The sequence below is a fragment of the Pelodiscus sinensis genome, chromosome 17 (genome assembly GCF_052426305.1).
Source record: "Pelodiscus sinensis isolate ZL-2025 chromosome 17, ASM5242630v1, whole genome shotgun sequence".
NCBI lineage: Eukaryota > Metazoa > Chordata > Testudines > Trionychidae > Pelodiscus > Pelodiscus sinensis.
The window spans coordinates 26371861-26391978 of NC_143068.1; the positions used below are offsets into that span (position 1 = coordinate 26371861).

The window sequence follows — 20118 nt, forward strand, 5'->3', positions numbered from 1 at the left end:
GGATTGTCTGTGTACTGCTGTATTACTCTCTCAGCAGATGCCAGGGTGATTGAAGTCCCCCATGAGAACCAGAGCCTGTGATCTAGAAACTTCTGTTAGTAGTCCAAAGAAGCCACATAGACACCCACCACCACATCACCCTTGTCACTGTCAGCTCTAATCTTAACCCAAAGACTCTGAACAGGCCTTTCTCCAGTTTCATACTGAAGCTCTGAACAGTCAGACTGTGCAACACCTCTGCCTTTTCTCCCCCCACCTGTCCTTCCTGAACAGTTTATATCCATCCATGACAATGCTCCAGTCACGTGAGTTACCGCTGTTATTCCAATCACTTCATGGTTCCTTGACTATGCCAGGACTTCCATTTCTGCCTGTTTATTCAGGGAAGATGCTCTCAAACACTCCAGACAGTCTCCAGCTTATGACAATAGCCCCTTGTTATTTACAGGAGTTCGGCTGTGCCAAAGCACTCTACATCTCAGACACAGAGAAGAGGAAACATTTCCGGCTGGTTTTGAAGCTCTTCTTCAGCAATGGGCAGGAGATCGGCACTTTCCACAGCAAGCTGATTAAAGTGATTTCCAAGCCCTCACAGAAGAAGCAGTCCCTGAAGAACACAGACTGTAAGTAGCGAGGCAGCCAGCCTCGCTCATGGGAGCTGAGTGCTGGAGGTTTTTTAACAGCAATCTCTGTCTTACTCTCTGTTCTCTGTTGGTTCAGCAGCATGCCCCATTTCAGCTGTCTGAGTAGCTAACACCTGAATCAGTTTTTCAGATGCTTTATCAGAATGGGGTACGGATGTAAAGCAAACAGGAAACGATCACAAATAGAGGACTGAGTCTTCCCACATGGCAAGTTTGTGCATTATAGGCTGCCTGATCCAAAGTCCAGTGAAGTCACCAGAAGGAAGAATGGATCAGGGCATATTTATGTCCATTTTCTTGAGAATTTATCCTACCACTCTGTGAAAAGATCTAATGCGGGACCTTTATCTGGTTCTGTGCAACACATTCAGACAAAGACATCACTCATCTTAAAAGTCCAGAAGCTTCAGGGGGTAGCCAAGTTGGTCTGTAAAGGATAAACTTAAAAAAACAACAAATAGTCTGGTAGCACTGACTAACAAAACATGTGGATAGTATCATGAGCTTTCATGGGCACAGCCCGCTTCTTCAGATGACCAGAGTGTTGGATGTCCAGGACCAAAATAAATAGGGGAGAAGGGAAGGGGGGGTGGAAGAAGGAAAAAATGGGAGGGGAGGGGACAAGTAGAGGAAGTGGGTAAAAATTATCAAGGGGAAAGCCGAGCTGGAATGTAATAGGACAAACAAATAGTGTCTAAGTACCTAAACGGCTGGATAGTCAAAACAGGCAAATAAGAACCATTACTGACAAAACTTGTAGATGGTATTATGAGATTCTACATAGACCAAGAACCATTGTCACCTTCATTGTTTGGTAGGTTGATAATGACCCAGCCATCCAGTATCTTTATTCAGTCCATGGGCGTTAGAATCGAACTTGTGAATGAGTTGTAGTTCCAGTCCTTCCCTGTGTATTTGGCTTGTGGAATTGGTTTGTAAACAGTCCAGTTCAGCTGGTACTTGGATAAAGGGGAAGCCATCCAGAAAGGGCTAGTGTTCATTATGTCGTGTACACCTGCATAGCCCCAGCTTCAGTGTGACAGCACCAGGGAGTCTGAGAATGGCAGAGCAGTGCTTTCAAACCACATGCTATTACAGAAATAGAACAACACATGGAGCATTAGCTAAAGTCCCATAGAACAGGGGAAAACAATCCCATAATGAACAAGCTATGACTTAATAGGTCTTTTCTGCCACTGGTTTTGAAGAAATGATGAAATATCGGCAGCAAGAAGAATGATTACTTACCTTATAGAGGTCACCGGTTTTTCAAGGTGTTTTGTCTGCCAGGATCTCACTCACACACCAGGAGGAGTATGCAGTCATAGAAGAACAAGATTTTGTAACATGATGGTTCGCTGCATTTTTTATCCCATCTCTATGCCAAGCAATATCTGGCCTCTGTAGCTATCCAAGTGCTCAGCCATGATCCAGTATTCAGGCAAGCTAATCGTGGTTACAGTGGGTTTCCATAATGCCAGCGTCTGTCTGTCTTTTGCAGTGTGCATCTCATCTGGGTCCAAGGTTTCTCTCTTTAACCGCCTCCGCTCCCAGACGGTCAGCACCCGTTATCTGTCCGTGGAGGGCGGCGCCTTCATCGCTAGCGCCAGGCAATGGGCAGCATTCACTCTGCACCTGGGTGAGGACCTTACATGTGCAGCAAACTCCAGCAGTCTATAGGGGGCCAAATTCATTGCTGGTACGTGGCGGGGGAAGTCAATGGAGCTTGGTTCATTAACAGGGTAGATTTGGCCACACAAGCATAGTGATAATGAAGGACAAACAGGGCAGTCAACTCCTAGCTGAACAATGGCACTGACTGGTTTTAATGAGTCATAATCATAGGTCACCAGAAGTATCAACTGTCAGGAGCCATGAGGTCAGCTTCCAGCAGGAGGTCTGTGTCTCTTTGCAGCCCATTTCTCCTCCCTCCCTGCAGACAGAGCTCTGCAGGGGGTAGAAGGATGGTCCATTGGGTAGGTGGCTAGTCTGGGATTTCAGAGTTCTGGATTCAATTCTCTGCTCCAGTGCTGGCTTCCTGTGTGACCTTCACTCAGTCATTTAGTCCCAGATGCCAATGAAAGGGCCAGGTCTAGACTTAGGGAGAAAGTCGACTTAAGATACAGAACTCCAGCTACATGAATAGAATGGCTGGAGTCGACGTACCTTAAGTCGAATTTCCTCAGCGTCCCCATTGCAGGCGGTCAGTAAGAGAAACTCTCCCATTGACTTCCCTTATTCCTCACGACCCTGTGGAGTACCAGGGTCTACGGGGGCACCATCAGTGTTTGATTTAGTGCAGGGGTGGGCAATAATTTTTGATGGGGGACCACTCCAAGAATTTGGAAAGTGATCGAATTTGGGCCGCATTCTTCCATTATATTATGGATCTGGGAGGGGATATGGGTACAGGAGGGGGGCAGAGGATTTGTGTATGTGGAGTAGGGGGCAGAGGGTTGGGGAAAGGAGGGGCTGGGGTGCCAGAGGTAGGCTTTGCCAGGAGACTTACCAACCAGCTGCCATTCCTGAATCAGCCCCCCCTACCTCCACACAGGCTGCAGCCATGTGCTCTGGAGCCCATTGTGCTTCATGGCTGCCTGCTATTGAAACAGGCAGATCTCATTGGCCGATTTCTGGCCAGAAACTGGCCAATGGGATTATGCTGGGGGCAGGAGCAGTTCCTAAAGCTTCCCCCCTCCCCTCCGGTCTCACAGTTTTTAAATAAAAACCGCCCCACAGCCACTTTTCTGAGCAGCATGCAGGTGGGGCAAGGCAAGCGGGGAGCCTGCCTGGGGCTCCCCATAGCATCTGCAGGCCAGATCTGGTGGCTCGGTGGGCTGAATCTGGCCTACAGGCCGTATTTTGCCCAGGCCTGATTTAGTGAGTCCTTACTAGACCTGCTAAATTGAACCCTGGAAGATCGATCTCCAGAGCATCGCTCTCCAAGTAAGTAAAGACAAGGCCTAAGCCTACTTATGTTGAGGGTGTAGGCTGTAGCTCCTATCTAAACTAGCTCTGCCCTACTCCCTGGGCATTGTGAGAATAATTACATGAAAGAGCGCGAGCCGTTATGATGCTACAATGATGGGGCCGCCTAAGTACCAAGAACAGATAGGAGGTGGTACCTATTTTGACCACATTGGTTTCTTTGATACTTGCTACCGGCACTCCCAGGCAGTGTGAAAATATCCTCCCTATGAATTCACCTCCTCCATCCACCCCATTCCCAGGACTGGTCACCTCTCTGCCTTTCCTTCCCTTTGCCACCATGTTTTGCCTCCTGGCATCCCAGAGCGTGGCCCAGACTCAGTAACAAGCCATTTCCCTTCTTCTGCACTGGTGTGTCATTCTCCAGGATGGAGACAGCGGGAGAAAGGGCTGCGAGCAGTCTCAGCTTATCCCTGACGCCCCAAGCCCTTTCCTCACTCGGGCCTGATCCAGTGCCTTTTGAGCTCAGTGGAAAGACTTCCATTGACTGAAACAAGCTTTGGCTCAGGCTTCCAAAGCACACTGGGTTTGAGCAAGGGCATCTCAGGCTGTGCCTTTCCAAGGGCCACATTGGCACGTGGCTGGAGCCCAAAGGCCTGGCCATTTTGTAGGAGAGGTAACGTAATCCCTGCCTGCAGAGACTGCCGCTGCCAGCGTGCTGACCTGCCTGCTCCTGTTGCAAGGGAAAACACGGGTGCAATGGAATGGGAACACTCCCTTCTGCAGGCTGCATTTACCCTGCGCCTTGAAAATGCACAAATTGGAGTGAGCTTTGTACTAAGAATGTTACCAGCTGCCTGGCGAGTGTTCCTCATCCACTGTGATGCCCGGCTCCATGGAGAGAGAGTTCTCCTCTGCCGTGGTCCTGCAGCTGGACCAGAGTGAGCTGTGGTCGTCTTTTTGTTCCCGGTTGGCAACTCTCCATCTCTTTTCCTTTCCATGGGAAGCTGATGAGCACTGCACCCGGGGTGAGTTTCCACTGCGGGAAGGGTACATTCGCTACGGCTCTGTCGTCCAGCTCATCTGCACAGCCACCGGCGTGACCCTGCCTCCCCTGGTAAGGCTCCTAGCATCAGACAGGATGGAGAAAGCTTCCGGCTTCAGTGCCATGCCTCAACTTTGCTCAGCCAGTGGCTGGCAGTTGAGGCATAACACAGAGCAGGCTGCAGCCATTCTGACCTTTATTAATAAAGTATGGCTTATGGAGATAACAGATTCCAGCATGCAGTGTGGCCTGGAGACCCAGTCAAGATGGAGCAATGCCTTTTGGGAAATGATACCCCTCTGCAAGCCATTCTGGTGTCGCGAACAAGGGGGCAGTAATGGGACAAGCTATAGAAAGCCAGGCGCTGATTTTGTTCTATGTGTCCATGTCAGACAATAGGGGCGGGAGCAGGGCGTTCCCATGACTGGTCCCAGAACAGGTTTCAGGCTGAGAAAATCTCTGAAGGATAAAAATGCTGAACTCACTGGAGCTGACGGTTCCCTCCAGCCGCCGAGCTGCTGCCTGCTGCAGCCAGTCCGCCTGCCTGTGTGTCCCTCCCCACAGATCATTCGGAAAGTTACCAAACAGTATGCCATGCTGGATGTGGATGAACCCATCTCCCAGCTCCACAAGTGCGCTTTCCAGTTCCAGGGCAGCGAAAGGATGTACCTGTGTCTCTCGACTGAGAAAGTGATCCAGTTCCAGGTAATTCAGTCATCCAGTTCCAGGGGAGGCAGCGTGAAGTGGGAAACTGCCCAGATGCTAATGAAGCAAACTCCCTTCAGTTCCAGCTCCTCCTTCTGTCACTTGCTCTGAGTCCATCACTTGCGGCTCCTTACCTTGAAGTCCCCCTCAGCCCCCAGGTGAAATTCAGCCCTTCTTGTGTTGTGGGCACAAGCAGCGAACCTGTGGGTGGAGACCCCCCCACACCTCACCTGCCCATGCTGAGATTTGCTCTGATTTCACCTGTCACCCCATAGCAACATGGCATTCCCCCTCGCTCGCTCCCCACTTGGCCCTGCCCTTCTTGCCGCCTCCCGCAGTCACATAGCCAAGCTTCCGTGTGATTGTGTTCAGCCAGAAGTGTTTCAGGGTGAAGTCACTGATCCTCGCCGCTCCTTCAGGCCAGCAGAGTTCATCTCCCTCGCCCTGAATGTGAAGCTGCGGCCGCTGGCGAATAACAATAGCACTGGCAATAGCAATGTGTTTATATAGCGCCCTCCATTCAGGACTCTCAGATTCATTTACAAAGGAATTATTGACCCCGACTGACAGCGAGGCAGCAGCACAGAGTGGTGGAGTGACAATGACAGAGTCAGGAATAGGACTGAGGGGTCCGGGCTACGGTCCCCTGCTGGCACCACTATGGTGTGTGCAGGCCTGCTGACGGGTGGGCAGCAAAGGGGCAAGTAGCCCTGGGGCCCAGTGATTCAAAAGGGCCCAGGGCTCCCAGCCGCCGCTGCCACAACAGCAGCAGCTGGAACCTCGATCCCTTTAAATCACTGCTGGAGCCCTGGGCGGCATGCTCCAGGCAATGCTAAGGGCTTGGCGCAGAGGGGGCGCAGCATGGACCAGGCAGTGCTGGGAGCTGGCAGCCCCACCCATTCCACCTGAGGCCACACCCCTTCCGGGAGCACAGAGCCCCTCTCCCCCCCAACTCAGGGGCCCAGCAATTTTCTCAACCCCGCAGGCACGTGGCCTTCGTGACACTGAAATTCCATGCAGGCCTCTCCGTGCCCAAAGGAAGCAAACCGTGACCTGCTGAACGACGGCTCCTGCTGGACGATAATTGGGACGGAGACTGTGGAGTACACGTTCAGTGACAGCCTGGCCTGCATTCAGCATCCCGTGAGCCCAGTCCCACTTATAACCGTGCTGGAGGTATGGCTGGCTTGTCATCCCGTGGGAGGCTTTTGTTAACCTAACTTACCTACACACAAGTGGCTGCAAATCTAAGCAGCTCCCCTCCCCTAACTCTGCAAGTGCGGCTGAATCGCCTGCCCCCAGACCTCTTACCAAGGGCTGCCCTCTGGGCATGTGACGGGCAGACTTTTCACAGATGGTTTGCGGAATCAATACAATTTGATCTTTTCCCCTCTGCTCAATAACTGGGCCTAGTGTCTCTTCAGCTTCCTCTCCTTGTGACCACCCACAGCTCAGGGCCCTACTCCCCTCTCCTGGGGTAGAGCCGTGTGCACTGCCCACTCTTCTGCAGGGAGATGGACTGCTGCGGGGAAGGGGGAAAGTGGGCAGCTGCCCCAAGGCCTGGCAATTCAAAGGGCTCTCGGACATTGCTGCTGCTACAGTGGTGGCAGGAGCCCCAGCCCCTTTAAGTCACCGTCCAAGTGCCACGCCACACACTCCAGACAGCTCTGAGAGCTGGGGGTGCCCTAGCCCAGGCCTTCCACCCGAGACCCCGCCCCTTTCAGGAGCTCGGAGCCAGGGCCCCACCACCTTGCCCAGGCGCCCTTAGAGGCTGTCGGCACCCCTGGCAGGGAAGGCAGCAAGCCCTTCAGTGGGAATGTCACTGCATGCCCTCAGAGCCCCTTGTGGGGTCAGGCGTGTGACCCCCTCCGTGTGCTCTGGTTGTGACAGCTAACTGGCGGTGGGGACGTGGCCATGCTGGAGGTGCAGGGCGAGTTTTTCAATGCAAACCTGAGGGTCTGGTTTGGAGACGTGGAAGCTGAGACTATGTACAGGTAAAGCGAGGAACCAGCCAGTTTAGACTCAGGCAGAGGGAGAGGTGGTGGTGGGTGGCATAAATGGTATTGGTCCAAAAAGCTACATCTGGGAGGCCTTTGCTTTAGGTGGGAGATTTGTGCTGGGTAACCCACAAGACAAACCAGGACGAGTCTGGGACTAGCATACCAATACGAAAGCATCATAAGTAGAGGGGAATGGCTTCCTATGGCATCTGGTCCATGCCGGCACCAGCTCAGGATTGCTCTCAATGACCATTGATGAGTGCGCCCACATTTACAGCCTGGCTCTCAGGCTGGGAGCATGAGGCCACGTCCGGGGCTTTGTGGTGTTATCCCTGCAGCTCTGACTGCAACATGAGGCAAAAATAAAACAGGGTAAGAGTCTGGACCCAAAGGACCAAACCCTAGAACAGAAACCCTACAAAGCAGAGGAGGGAAAAAGAGGCACAAGAGAAAAGGGAGGATATTGAACAAATCAGGAGCCATCATTGATCCCAAAACTAAGCGCTTGCCAGCATGTGGCAAAACAGAGTTTGTCCTATGCAAAGGCGCCCTATGCAGAAGAAAGCTGCCCTACAGCTGTGACCAGGGCAGGGTGCAGGCTCCACACTGGAAAGGCTACAGTAATGTATGTGATCTTTTTTTGGTGCACTGTTCTCAGGAGCCCCAAGTCCTTAGTGTGTGTTGTCCCTGACGTCTCGGCGTTCGGCAGTGACTGGCGATGGCTGAGATACCCCATCACCGTGCCGCTCTCGCTGATAAGGAACGATGGGCTGATCTACTCCAGCTCGTTCACATTTACCTACACCCCAGAGCAGAGCTTCCTCCCTGCCCTGCAGTTGCTTCCAGAGCTGACCCAGGACTCCGATTCCTTACTCAACAGCATCCACCAGGAATTCACCAGGACCAATTTTCACCTCTTCGTGCAGAGCTAGCAAGCCTGGGATGGTGGAGGACATTCACATAAACCGGGCTTAGGACAAGGTCTCTCAGCATCCTGAGGAGCTGACGTGAATACTGAGAGATGGATACAGTCATCCCTGTGGTCTGCAGGACCGGGACTTAGCCCCCTCCCTGATGCTCTAGCTGTGCCCAGTCTATTTTTTTAATTGATTTAGAAGGAAGCATCACCCTTCTGTGAAATTTACTAACAAAGTGAACAATAAATCCATGCCTCACGGAGCGTTTAAGTAGTTCAAGTGATCTTTTCACTAGACATTTTTCAGATTTCATAGTGTGGATCTTTAGCTGGTGTAAAGCGGCTTCACTTATTTCATGGATTCATAAAGATTAAGGCCAGCAAGGACCATTGTGATCCCCTAGTCTGACCTCAAAGGGAACGTCTACACTTGCAGCCTAATTCGAACTAGGGCTGCAAATGTAGGCATTCGGAATTGCAAATCAAGCCTGGGATTTAAATATCCTGCGCTTGATTTGCATCTTCCCAGCTGCGAGCCATTTTTTGGAATTTACAAGCCCGAAGTAACTGCCCGCGTCTACACGCAGTTGTGAAACGGGCGCTCGAAATAAAGCCCTAGTTCGAACTACCTGTTATTCTTCCTGCAATGAGGTTTAACAGGTAGTTTGAACTAGAGCTTTATTTCGAATGCCCGTTTCACTGCCGCATGTAGACGCGGGCAGTTACTTCGGGCTTGTAAATTCCAAAAAATGGCTCCCAGCTGGGAAGATGCAAATCAAGCGTGGGATATTTAAATCCCAGGCTTGATTTGCAACTCCGAATGCCTACATTTGCAGCACTAGTTTGAATTAGACTGCAAGTGTAGACATACCCAAAGAGGTTTTTTTCACCTAGTAATTCCTGCACAGAGGCCTTGGGTTTCAGTGGAGCTATATTGATTTATTGCAGCTGAGAATCTGAGCCCAAATGTGCTTTTTATTAGCAGCCCTTTCTTTCTTGCTTTCTCTTGGCTTTAAACAAATAGAAACTTCAGTCTGAGTTTCAGCAGAACAGTCTGAGTTTCCTGGACAATTACTAGCCTTGTCATCCCCCAGGGCTGCCCACAACACTTTGGCACCTGAGGCGGGGAGCTCAAATGACACCCTCATGCTCCCTCGCTTGGGACAAAACTTTGAAAGGTCTCAATTCTCTGGGTCCTGGTGGCGACTCCCCCTCCCCAGTCTGGCACCTGAGGCGGCAGCCTCAGTTCACCTCATGGTAAGACCAACCCTGCATCCCCCACACGTCAACCTATGCCTCAGTAGCAAGTTGCTGAGTTAAAGTTGCCTTAAGGAGAATCCACGTTTCGTGGAACAGGAGTTCTGTGCACTACACTCACGTGGGCTTGAGAGCTCTGTTTATAGGGTGACCATATTGCCCTGTGCTGAATACAGGGCACCAAGTGGGGGGGGGGGGCTGCTGACACTTGCGGCTTTAGCCTTCAGAGAAGAGGGCTGCTGGCGCTCAGCGCTTCAGCTCCAAGGTGGGGGGAGCCGCCAGCACTTGGGACTTCAGACCCACAGTGGAGGATGGGGAGGAGGAGCCGCTAACACTTGGGGCTCCAGCGGCTGAAGCGCCGCGTGCCGGCTGCCCACCCTCCTTCCCCCGCTACAGGGATGAAATTCAACCCTGCAGCATGTGGAGCGGGGAGGGGAGCCCCCGGCAGCTCCTCTCTCACCCCCATCTCACCCCTCCCCCATCCCGCTGCAGGGGAAATACAGGATAACGTGCCCATTTTTTAAAAAAATGTGCCAGGGTGCTGGCAGGAAGATTTAAATAAGGGACTATCCCAGTAAAAAACAAGGGGAGGGACTATAGTCCAGATGGTCACCTTCTCTGTTTAGAGTCTGTACATTACCATTATGTCGAAAGCCCTCTGGTATATTTTGAAACTCAGCTGAGGCTGAATTAGAAGTGACTTACCTGCCAAAGCCGCACTGGCTTTTAACCCGCACTGAACTCTTAAAACGATACCTGGAGACCTGGAAGAAACTTGCTGCTGCCTAGTGAACTTCAGAATCTGGTGAGGGCTGGCAGAGCTTTGCAACCAACGGCTCTTTCGTTTGCCCATCTAGTAGCAGTGGGGCTCCTGGGGGCCCCTCCTGTTTACGACTGTGTTTTGCGGGCATGTGCAGTCATGGGGCGGGCGTGTGTTGGATGATGCTACGCAAGGTACTTTATTTCCATGGAGTGGGAGCTGGATTTTTCATGTTTCTCAACGTCCAAGTTCCACTCAAGTCCAATGGGCAGCTCTTGAGGGTTTGTTTGGTTTTTTTCAAGACACGGGACCAAATTCTGCTCTTGTTCAGACCCGCACAACCCCTGCTAACTCCATGGGAGTCCTGGCCCTGCTCCATGCTTTGGTTTGGTCTTCTGTAGTCCACCCTTGCCACATGCAGCAAAGCTCAGTCTGGCACCAAAACACACTGGAACCTTTGCCCTTTCGATATCCACTATAGGCCAGGGGTCGCAACCTATGGCTCGCGAGCCAAATATGGCTCAGTACAGCACCAAATATGGCTCTTTTGGCCATCCCCAACTGCTAAGTTCATTCTAGGATGCACACCTGTGTGAGCGTGCCCCAGGAGGAGCCAGGCAGCCACCACGTGGCTCTGGCCCTAGTTTCAGCCCTTCCCCAGGCTGGAGCTGCAGCCAGGGCAGGCCCCATGTTCCTGGGACAGGGTCGTGTGGCAGGCAGCTTGCTCTGTGTGCAGGAGCTGGGGCCAGGGCTGCGATGTGGCTGCTCCCAGAGCGGGTTTTGGATTCACTGTCCTTTTAAAATCCTTATAATTTTGTCCCAGCAGTAGATATCTCCCCTTCCTACAAGAACCTACAGAGCCACTCAGTTTTCCACTGCGTATAACATCTCAGCAATCTAGTAGTGATGATGGGGAGACCAATTTAGGGTGAAAATACTCCACAGCACAGGTGAGTTTCTCCAAGCTGTGACAACCAGGCTCTGTCTGCGAGGACAGTTTCATTTATGCTATTATTGATCATCACGTCAATTATCAATAATATTAAGCTGTGTATTTTCAGTCATGCCAATGAGCATTCTTAGATGGCTCTTTGTTGACCACTTGTTCTGAATTTCAATGCAGTTTGGCTCTTTGGTTTGAAAAGGTTGCCAACCCCTACTATAGGCATGTTTGCTGAAAGACTTGCTTGGCCTGGCCTAGTTTTTGCCCCATCTCTGGGCAAGCCTCTGATCATGGCATCGATGCAGTGTGCCATGGGGTGGCCAGAAAGAGAACCCCAAATCTAGCTGCTCTGCACCCCTCTTCTAGTACTGGCTCAAACTAACCTGCTGGGGGAGACAGAGGAGGAAAGCTCTTTGCCCTATCACCCTCACAGTCACCTATATGCCTCATTCTGTTTCTAGACATGGCTCTGTTGAGATAACAAGCAGAGGAGCAGTTGGGTCAAGAGCAGTACGAATCCTTTAGGGTTAACTTTTTAAATAGTAGTGAGGTGCCTAAGAGACAGGCAGACATCTAATGGGATTCTCATTGAAATCAATAGGAGTTAGGCCTTTCTTGCTCTTGAAAATCCTACTAGCTGCCTACCTGCATCATTAGGTCCTAAATGCCTTTAAAAATATGGCCCTTAGGGATTTCAGGTACTACAGTTGCCTAGAGGTCAGAGCAAGGGTTGAGAGGCGGAACCGCTAGATTCTGTTCACAAACCACTGCATGACTATAGGCAAGTGGCAATCTCTCTGAGCCTCAGTTTCCCCAGTGGTAAAATGGAGTTAGTCTTGGGATCATAGAAATGTTGGGCTGGGAGGGACCTTCAGGTGGCAAATCCAACCCCCTGCACTGAGGCAGGACCAAATAAATCTAGATGATCCCTGACAGGTATTGGTCCACTCTGTTCTTAAAATATCTCCAGTAATGCGGATTCCACAACCTCCCTTTGAAGCCTGTTCCAGAGCTTAACTATCCTGATAGTTAGAGAGTTTCCCTTAATATATAATTGGACTCTCCCTTGCTGCAGATAGTGGGGGTACTTACTGTGACGTAGTGGGGGTACTTGCTGGGCTGTGGTGACCCCTGCTGTCTGGAGCAAGACCCAGCAGGGAAAACCTCACTATGCAAAGGTAATGCCAAACTTGTTGAACCAGACACCCCCCATGGAGAGGAACAAAGGCAGGTGGAAGAGAGTTAGTTCCGGGCTGCAAGGCAGGGAAGAAGGAGCTGGGGAGGGGGGCTGGGACTCCCCTATCTCAAGGGGGGCACTGAGGCCTCTTAGCTGTAACCAGATTATATCTGTGCTGCGCTGTGCTGGAGGAACAATAAACAACCTCCATTCTACTGGCTGGTGAAGTCTGTTTGTGCCATTTCGGGGTGCAGGAGACGGGGGACCCCCAACGCGCCGTCACACAGATTAAGCCCAGTACTTCTTGCCCTACCTTCAGTGGATGTGAAGGACAATTGATCACTGTCCTCTTTGTAACAGCTCTTGAACTACTTGAAGACTTTTGTGATGTCTCCCTTCAGTCTACTTTTCTCAAGACTAAACAGGACCAATTTTTTAACCTTTCCAGTTTCTAAAACTTTTATCATTTTATCATTTGGTATCCTTTGGGCCCTCTCTAGTTTGTCAATATCTCACCTAAGGTGTGGTACCCAGAATTGCACACAATAGTCCAGCTGAGGCCTTATCAGGGCTGACGAGTGTCTTACATTTGATACTCCATATAATATCTTACAAAAGATATTTTGGCCTTGGAAAGGGTTCAGAAAAAGGAAACTAAAATGATTAGGGGTTTGGAACAGGTCCCATATGAGGAGAGGTTAAAGCGACTGGGACTTTTCAGTTTAGAAAAGAGGAGACTGAGGGGGGATATGATAGAGGTCTATAAAATCATGAGTGGTGTAGAGAGGGCCGATAAAGAAAAGTTATTTATTAGTTCCCTAAATAGAAGAACTAGAGGACACCAAATGAAATTAATGGGTAGCAGGTTTAAAACTAATAAAAGAAAGTTCTTCTTCACACAGCATGTAGTCAACCTGTGGAACTCCTTGCCAGAGGAGGCTGTGAAGGCTAGGACTATAAGGGTATGTCTACACTACCCCGCTAGTTCGAACTAGCGGGGTAGTGTAGACATACCCTAATAGAGTTTAAAGAGAAGCTAGATAATTTCATGGAGGTTAGATCCATAAAAGGCTATTAGCTAGGGGATAAAATGGTGTCCTTGGCCTCTGTTTGTCAGAGGCTGGAGAGAGATGGCAGGAGACAAATTGCTTGATCGTTGTCTTTGGTCCACCCTCTCTGGGGCACCTAGTGCTGGCCACTGTCGGCAGACAGGATACTGGGCTAGAAGGACCTTTGATCTGACCCAGTATGGCTGTTCTTATGTTCTTATGTTCTTGTTAACCCCCCCAAGATTGATATTAGCCTTTTTCGCAACTGCTCCACATTGGTGACTCACTCATTTGATTTGTGATCCACTTTAATGCGCAGATCCTTTTCAGTAGTTGTATTGTGTGGCTGGTTATTCCCCATTTTGTAATTGTGCATTTGATTGTTATTTCCTAAGTGCAGTGCTTTGCACTTAGATTCATAGAATCAGAATATACTCAGGGCCAGCTCGAGCCATTCCTATGCCCCAGGCAGCAGGTGCACAACACATGCACGGCTCTGTCCCCAGGTGCACGGCGCATGTACAGCCCCACCCACCGGCATGCTGTGCACCTTACAGCTGCCATCGGGCGCGCGGCACCTGATGGCAGCTCTAAGGGGCGCTGCGCATCCCCCAGTCCTGTGCGTGCGGCACCTAATGACAGCTGTAAGGGGCGCTGCACGGCCGGGCACGCAGCGCCCCTTACAGCTGCCATCAGGCACCATAGGTTGGCGCCCTGGGCAGCTGCCCGGCTAGCCCCCCCCTTAATCCGGCCCTCAATATACTACATCTGGAAGGGACCTCGAGAGGTCATCAAGTCCAGTCCCCTCACTCATGGCAGGACCAAGCACCATCTAGATCAACTTGTCATTATTGAATTTCATCCTGTTGATTTTAAACCAGTGTTTATTAAACTGTGGCAGTCGGAGGTGTGCTGCGGAGAACAGAGTTCAAGTGGCCATCCTTACAGGGCCTGGCAACTTTTCTTTTTTTTAATGTTCAGTAACTCCCCCCCCCCCCCCGAACCCTTTTTGTTGTTGTTGTTGAATATCTTTCCCCCGCCCTTTTTTTCCTCAACAAAAAAATCCTTGGTGTTCCACATAAAAAAAATTATTGTTTGGTGTTCCTCGGTCTTAAAAAGTTTAAGAAACACTGTTTTAGACCAAAAGCAGCGAGGAGTCCTGTGGCACCTTATAGACTAACCGAAGTGTTGGAGCATGAGCTTTCATGGGCAAAGACCCACTTCATCAGATGCAGATGTTTTAGACCAATTTTCTAATTTGTCAAATTTAATTTCTAATCCTGTCCTCCAAAGTGCTATCAATCCTCCCCTCCCCAGCTTGATGTCATCTGCAAAATGTATCAACATACTCTCCATTCCATTATCCCAGCCATTAATGAAAATATTGAACAGTATTGGACCCAGGATAGATCCCCGCGAGATCCCACTAAATGTCTCCTACCAGTTTGGTGCTGAATCATTGAAAACCACTCTTGGAGTGTGGTCTTTCAACGTGTTGTACACCCACCCTGGCGCTTTCATCTTGTCCATATTTCGCTAGTTTGCTCATGAGACTATGATGTGGGACTATGACAAAAGCCTTGCTAAAATCAAGCTATATTAACATATGCTGCTTCCATTCTCTCTCCCCACCCCCAACAGTAGGCCAGTGACCCAGTCAAATGGTTTGATTTCATTTGTTTTTGACACATCCATGCTGGCTATTTCTTAAAATCCTTTTATCAACTTGGTGCTTACCAATGAATTATCTAATAATTTATTCCGGTACCCTTCCAGGTACAGAAGCTAAACTATCTGGTCCATAATCACTCATAATCTCGTTGTTACCATTTTTAAAGATTGCGACTATGTTTGCCTTTTTCCAGTCCTCTGGGACCCATCTGAGCTCTCAAAGATCATTGATAACTATTCCAGGATTGCAACAGCTAGTTCCTTAAACACCCAACAATGAATTTCATCAGTCCCTGCCAACTTGAATACATTTACCTTATCCCAATATTCTTTCCCTGTTTTGGCTTTTCTTCCCTCCCCCTTATTGGCTTTTATGTTCCCTGCTAGGTGTAACTCACTTTGTGTGGTAGCCTTTCTGATTTTGGTCCTGCAGAGCACTGGTAGGGAAGATCTCCTGGGAAGAAAATCTAGTGAGAAAGGAGTTCAGAAGAGCTGGTGTTTCTCAAGAAGACAATGGTACAAGCACAACTGCCAGCTATCCCGATGGCCTCTCACTATTTTTCCTTCACATCAGGCTAATTTGCAGTTGTGCCTTTAATAGCATAGGACCTTGCCACCCGTGCTCTGGGTTTGTTTGTAGTTCAGGATCCTCATTCTACTGCTCTTACTCCTTCCTTTCCTTAGAATGGTGGAAAGAATGATTCTGACTTGCCTTCTGGCTCATGCCAAATTCATTAGTTTGCAAAGCACTTGGAGAAGGAGGAAGGAGCTAAGGAAGGTAGAAGGCTATTAACCTCCCCACTTAGTGATACTCTGCTAGAATCTGCCCTTCCACCCTGCTGCCCCCCACCCCGCTAGTGTCCAGCAGATGGATCAGAGGAAAGCAGTGTCTGTGATCCCCAGAGAGCACAAGTCAAGACTCAAGAGTCTGCTCCCCATGGCATAGTTTCCTGTATTCTACTGAGCTAGTCCGTTAACTCTAATTTTAGTACATAAAGAAAAAAGAGCCATTATGTCTACAAGACGGCACCTCGCCATCGATTCAACAGAGCTCTCTGTTGACTCAGGGGCAGATATATTGCACAGTAGAACTCTAGGTAGGTCTGGCGGCTATGTGGTCCCTAGGGCATGAGGCATGAATGGCACAATGTGTAGCCCCAGACCATTCCAGGCAGAGTGGTGAGAAGAAAAATGTGTTGGATTGCCTCTGCTGGCTCCAGTTGCAGGCAAATGAGGCCAGCAGAGGTGCTGAACTGCCTTGGGGTCGAGTCAATTTCTACTTTATGACACTGGTTCTGCACTGGCAACGCTTCTGGAATTGATTTTTACAGGCAGAGGAGAGCAATGCACAGAGGCTAAAAATACACCTCAGGGCTAGTTGCAGAAGGCAATACATATAACTGGAGAAATGGTCTGAGGTAAATAGGATGAAGTTTAATAAGGACAAATGCAAAGTACTCTGCTTAGGAAGGAACAATCCATTTCACACACACAGAATGGGAAGCGACTGTCTAGGAAGGAGTACTGCAGAAAGGGACCTAGGGGTCAGAGTGGACCACAAACAGGGGATATTAAAGACTAGTCGACTAGTCAGGTATCCGCTAAACAAATGCTTATCAGATAGTCAGTTGACTAGTCAATTTCCCCCCTTGCTGCCTCTATCAGATAGAGGCAGCAAAGGGAGGAGAAAAGGGGGTACTTGAAAGCGGCAGGCGGCAGCGCCACACGGCTGAGCCCAGGATCAGCTATGCAGCACTGCCGCTTTGACACACCGAGGCGTGAAACAACAAGGCGTTCAAAGGGGCAGCACCACACAGCTGACCCCCAGGTCAGCTGCACAGCACGGCATGCATGGAGCCAGGGGTCAGCTGGGAACTGTCCAGCTGAGCCCGGCCTCCAGGGCGGCATTTCCGCGGAACCTGGGATCAGCTAAGGAGTCCCCAGCTGACCCCAGGTTCTGGGGAAATGCCACATGGAACACGCGGTCAGCTGGGGAGTCCCCAGCTGATCCCAGGTTCCACTGAAATGCCACGCTGGAGCCCAGGATCAGCTGGGGAATCCCCAGCTGAACCCGGCTCCAGCATGGCATTTCAAAATGGCAGTGCAGCGTGGAGCCTGGGATCAGCGGGAGACTCTGATTAAAGGTCTGGAAAACATGACCTATGAGGGAAGGCTGAAGGAATTGGGCATGTTTAGTTTGGAAAAGAGAAGACTGAGAGGGGACATGATAGCGGTTTTCAAGTACCTAAAAGGGTGTTACAAGGAGACGGGAGAAAAATTGTTCTCCTTGGCCTCTGATGATAAGACAAGAAGCAATGGGTTTAAACTACAGCGAGAGGTTTAAATCAGATATTAGGAAAAACTTCCCAGCTGTGAGGGTGGTTAAACACTGGAATGAACTGCCTAAGGAGGTCATGGAATCTCCATCACTGGAGATATTGAAGAGCAGGTTAGATAGACATCTGTCAGGGATGATCTAGATGGCACTTGGGCCTGCTGTGAGGGCAGTGGACTGGACTTGATGACCTCCTGAGGTTCCTTCCAGTTCTAGTGTTCTGTGATTCTATAATTTGTGTTTTTAATGCAATATTACAGGAGCAGATCCTCACCTGGTGCAGCTCACTTATCACCAGTGTCTGAAAGATGTGAGCTGGCCTTCATGAGAACCTTCCTATGGGGCAACATCCATTTATACCCACTGAGAATCCTTCCCACAGTTTCTGCACCCAGTCATGTGGCATGGGCATCCATAAACAAGAGGAAAGGTTTTTGGAGAAAGGGGCCACAATAGTAAAGATTCCTTCGGTTCCAGGAAGCACCAAGTTAAAAGAGAAGCATCAAAGATAAGCTCTAATGCCAAAGAGAGCTAAGAAAATATTTACCACATTTGAATAAATATATATATGTTAAGGGAACATTACAATTGCACAGTTTTGCACAGAGAACCCGGAAATGCCAGGGTTAAGGTTTCCTGCTCAATCTAGTGGTACCATGTGCAGTTTCTTTACAGAATACTCCTTGATTACATGATTGCATCCTGGTTCTCATATACAGTGGAGCCCAGAGCTTCTTTCTAACATGTTACACTGGGTGTCACTGACTTCCAGATGCTGGGACTGGACAAAGGTCTCAATTCCTAATTGTTCTCTTTATTCTCTCAGAAGCATCTGGCACTGGCCACTGTCAGAAGTCAGGATACTGAGCTAAATGGACTACTGGTCTGACCCAGTAAGGCCGTTCTTATATTCTTCTGTTAGCCTTGCTTGGGCTGCTCGAAGCAGTACATAAGCCAGCCAAAGAAACTCCCTGGAATGCTTATGAAAAGTAAACTGTAAACCTTATTAGCTCTGGAGAAGCATGTCCTAGTCGGGGCAGCTAACAGACTTTGCCAGCCATGGGCAAGGTGGGTGGGGCAGCTCCAGGCCCCTGGAAGGGGCTGGGCCTCATGTAGAAGGGGCAGGGCTGGGAGCTAGCCTCAGCCAGCCAGCCCTTCAGCGCTGCTTGGTCTGTGCGCTAGACCCTGGGACAGCTGCTCCCTTTGCCACACACACGCACCCTCATCCACAGGGTTGGGCCTACTACACAGAACAGGGTCATGGTACTCGGGCCTAGATCCTATTCCCAGCTCTGTCCTGGCTTAGAGTGACCATGGACAAGTCACTTCATTACTCCCTGCCTCAGTTTCCCCCTCTGTAAAATGGGAGTAGTGAAACTCCTTTGTAAAGCACTTTGAGATCTAGTGATGAAAAGAGACGGATATTATTTGTACATACCCCAGAGTAAGTACACAACAGAGTCACAGTGAAACCTTTCTGGCATCTCTGCTCCAAGCCTCCTCGCTGCACAGATATGTTTAGCTACCAGGGAATTGCTGGCTGGAAATAAAATGCTGACAAAATTATTCCAATTCAGACCTAGCGAGAATGTGATAAAGACATACTGGGTTATTCTGTCTCTGAAATTAGCATGAATAGAAAAGAATGGCAAAAATTAATCTACAAAACATCTTTTCTGAATATTGAGAAAATATGGTGTGACAGTCTATTGCATTGTTTCAAAATTAGCACGTGCCTTTCATCATTAAGGCCTGAATTGTGATAACAAAATGATAACAACAAAGGAGCCTTGTTCTCCAGGGTTTCCAGGCTCTGCTAGCATTGCAAAATAATTGGAACTAGCTTGTGGAAATTCCCGAGTAATAATAGTACCTAGCATTTATATAGCACTTTTTATCAGAAGACAAAACTATGTGTAAAGGAACGGTTTAAGGTTAAGCAAATAGCAGCTGAGTAGTAAAGCCAGGGATAAACTGCAGGTCTCCTGTGTCCTAATCCAATGCTCCAGCTACTAGACCACATCAGAACTTCTTGCCTAGCCAGCAGCAGAACATCATGGAGCCTGGATGCCCCTCACACCCAAAGAAAGTTTCCTTCCAGGGCACAGCTAAGGCACATTGGCAGGGGCAAGCAGGCAATATGTGTGTATGCATGCAACTTAGCTGGCACTGAGAATGGTGTGACAGCTTTGTGGCAAAGTTCTAGCCAATAGCACAGAAAATGATTCTTTTCTGTAGACTTTTTTAACTACCCTATAGAATGTAAGAGACAGTAATACCCCTGTTGAGGAATTGTACAGGATGATTTAGACCAAGGATACTCCGACTGATGCTTGGGAGCCACAAGTGGCTCTTTAGTGTCATGCGCTACAAAGAGCCATATTGGAGACATATTAAAGTGCTGTGTGTTTTAATTACCAACCAATGAGAACACTTTTACTATGTTATTAGCCAATTAACCCATCTCCAACCTACAGAAGAGTGCCTTCTAATTGCTGTCTCCAGCAGAGAGCCCAACTCCCCAGCGCTGGCTTCAGGGAAGGAGTGTCACAGTGACAGCCAAACAGGTCAGGATCAGCATTTGAAGTCTGGATACCACATGGTTCCGAGTAAGCAGGGTGCAAGTAACATTAAGATTTCTGGCACTGAAACTGTCACTGATAAAATAATAACACCTGGTCAGGCATT

General features: G+C 49.4%; 1 protein-coding gene across 4 annotated transcripts in view; it reads left to right on the forward strand.

Annotated features, from left to right (window-relative positions):
- RBPJL (recombination signal binding protein for immunoglobulin kappa J region like) overlaps positions 1–8501 on the forward strand; it is a 46036-nt gene extending 37535 nt beyond the window's left edge. For 2 of the 4 annotated variants that reach the window (XM_075901288.2, XM_075901290.2), the window contains 7 exons: positions 449–623; positions 2146–2283; positions 4580–4689; positions 5125–5322; positions 6343–6498; positions 7213–7316; positions 7981–8501. In XM_075901288.2, coding sequence (XP_075757403.2) covers positions 449–623; positions 2146–2283; positions 4580–4689; positions 5125–5322; positions 6343–6498; positions 7213–7316; positions 7981–8254 — 1155 coding nt within the window. In that variant the 3' untranslated portion in view covers positions 8255–8501. The remainder of the gene's footprint in view (positions 1–448; positions 624–2145; positions 2284–4579; positions 4690–5124; positions 5323–6342; positions 6499–7212; positions 7317–7980) is intronic. The other 2 variants (XM_075901289.2, XM_075901291.2) reach the window with 2 other exon arrangements.
- The last annotated feature ends 11617 nt before the right edge of the window (positions 8502–20118 follow it).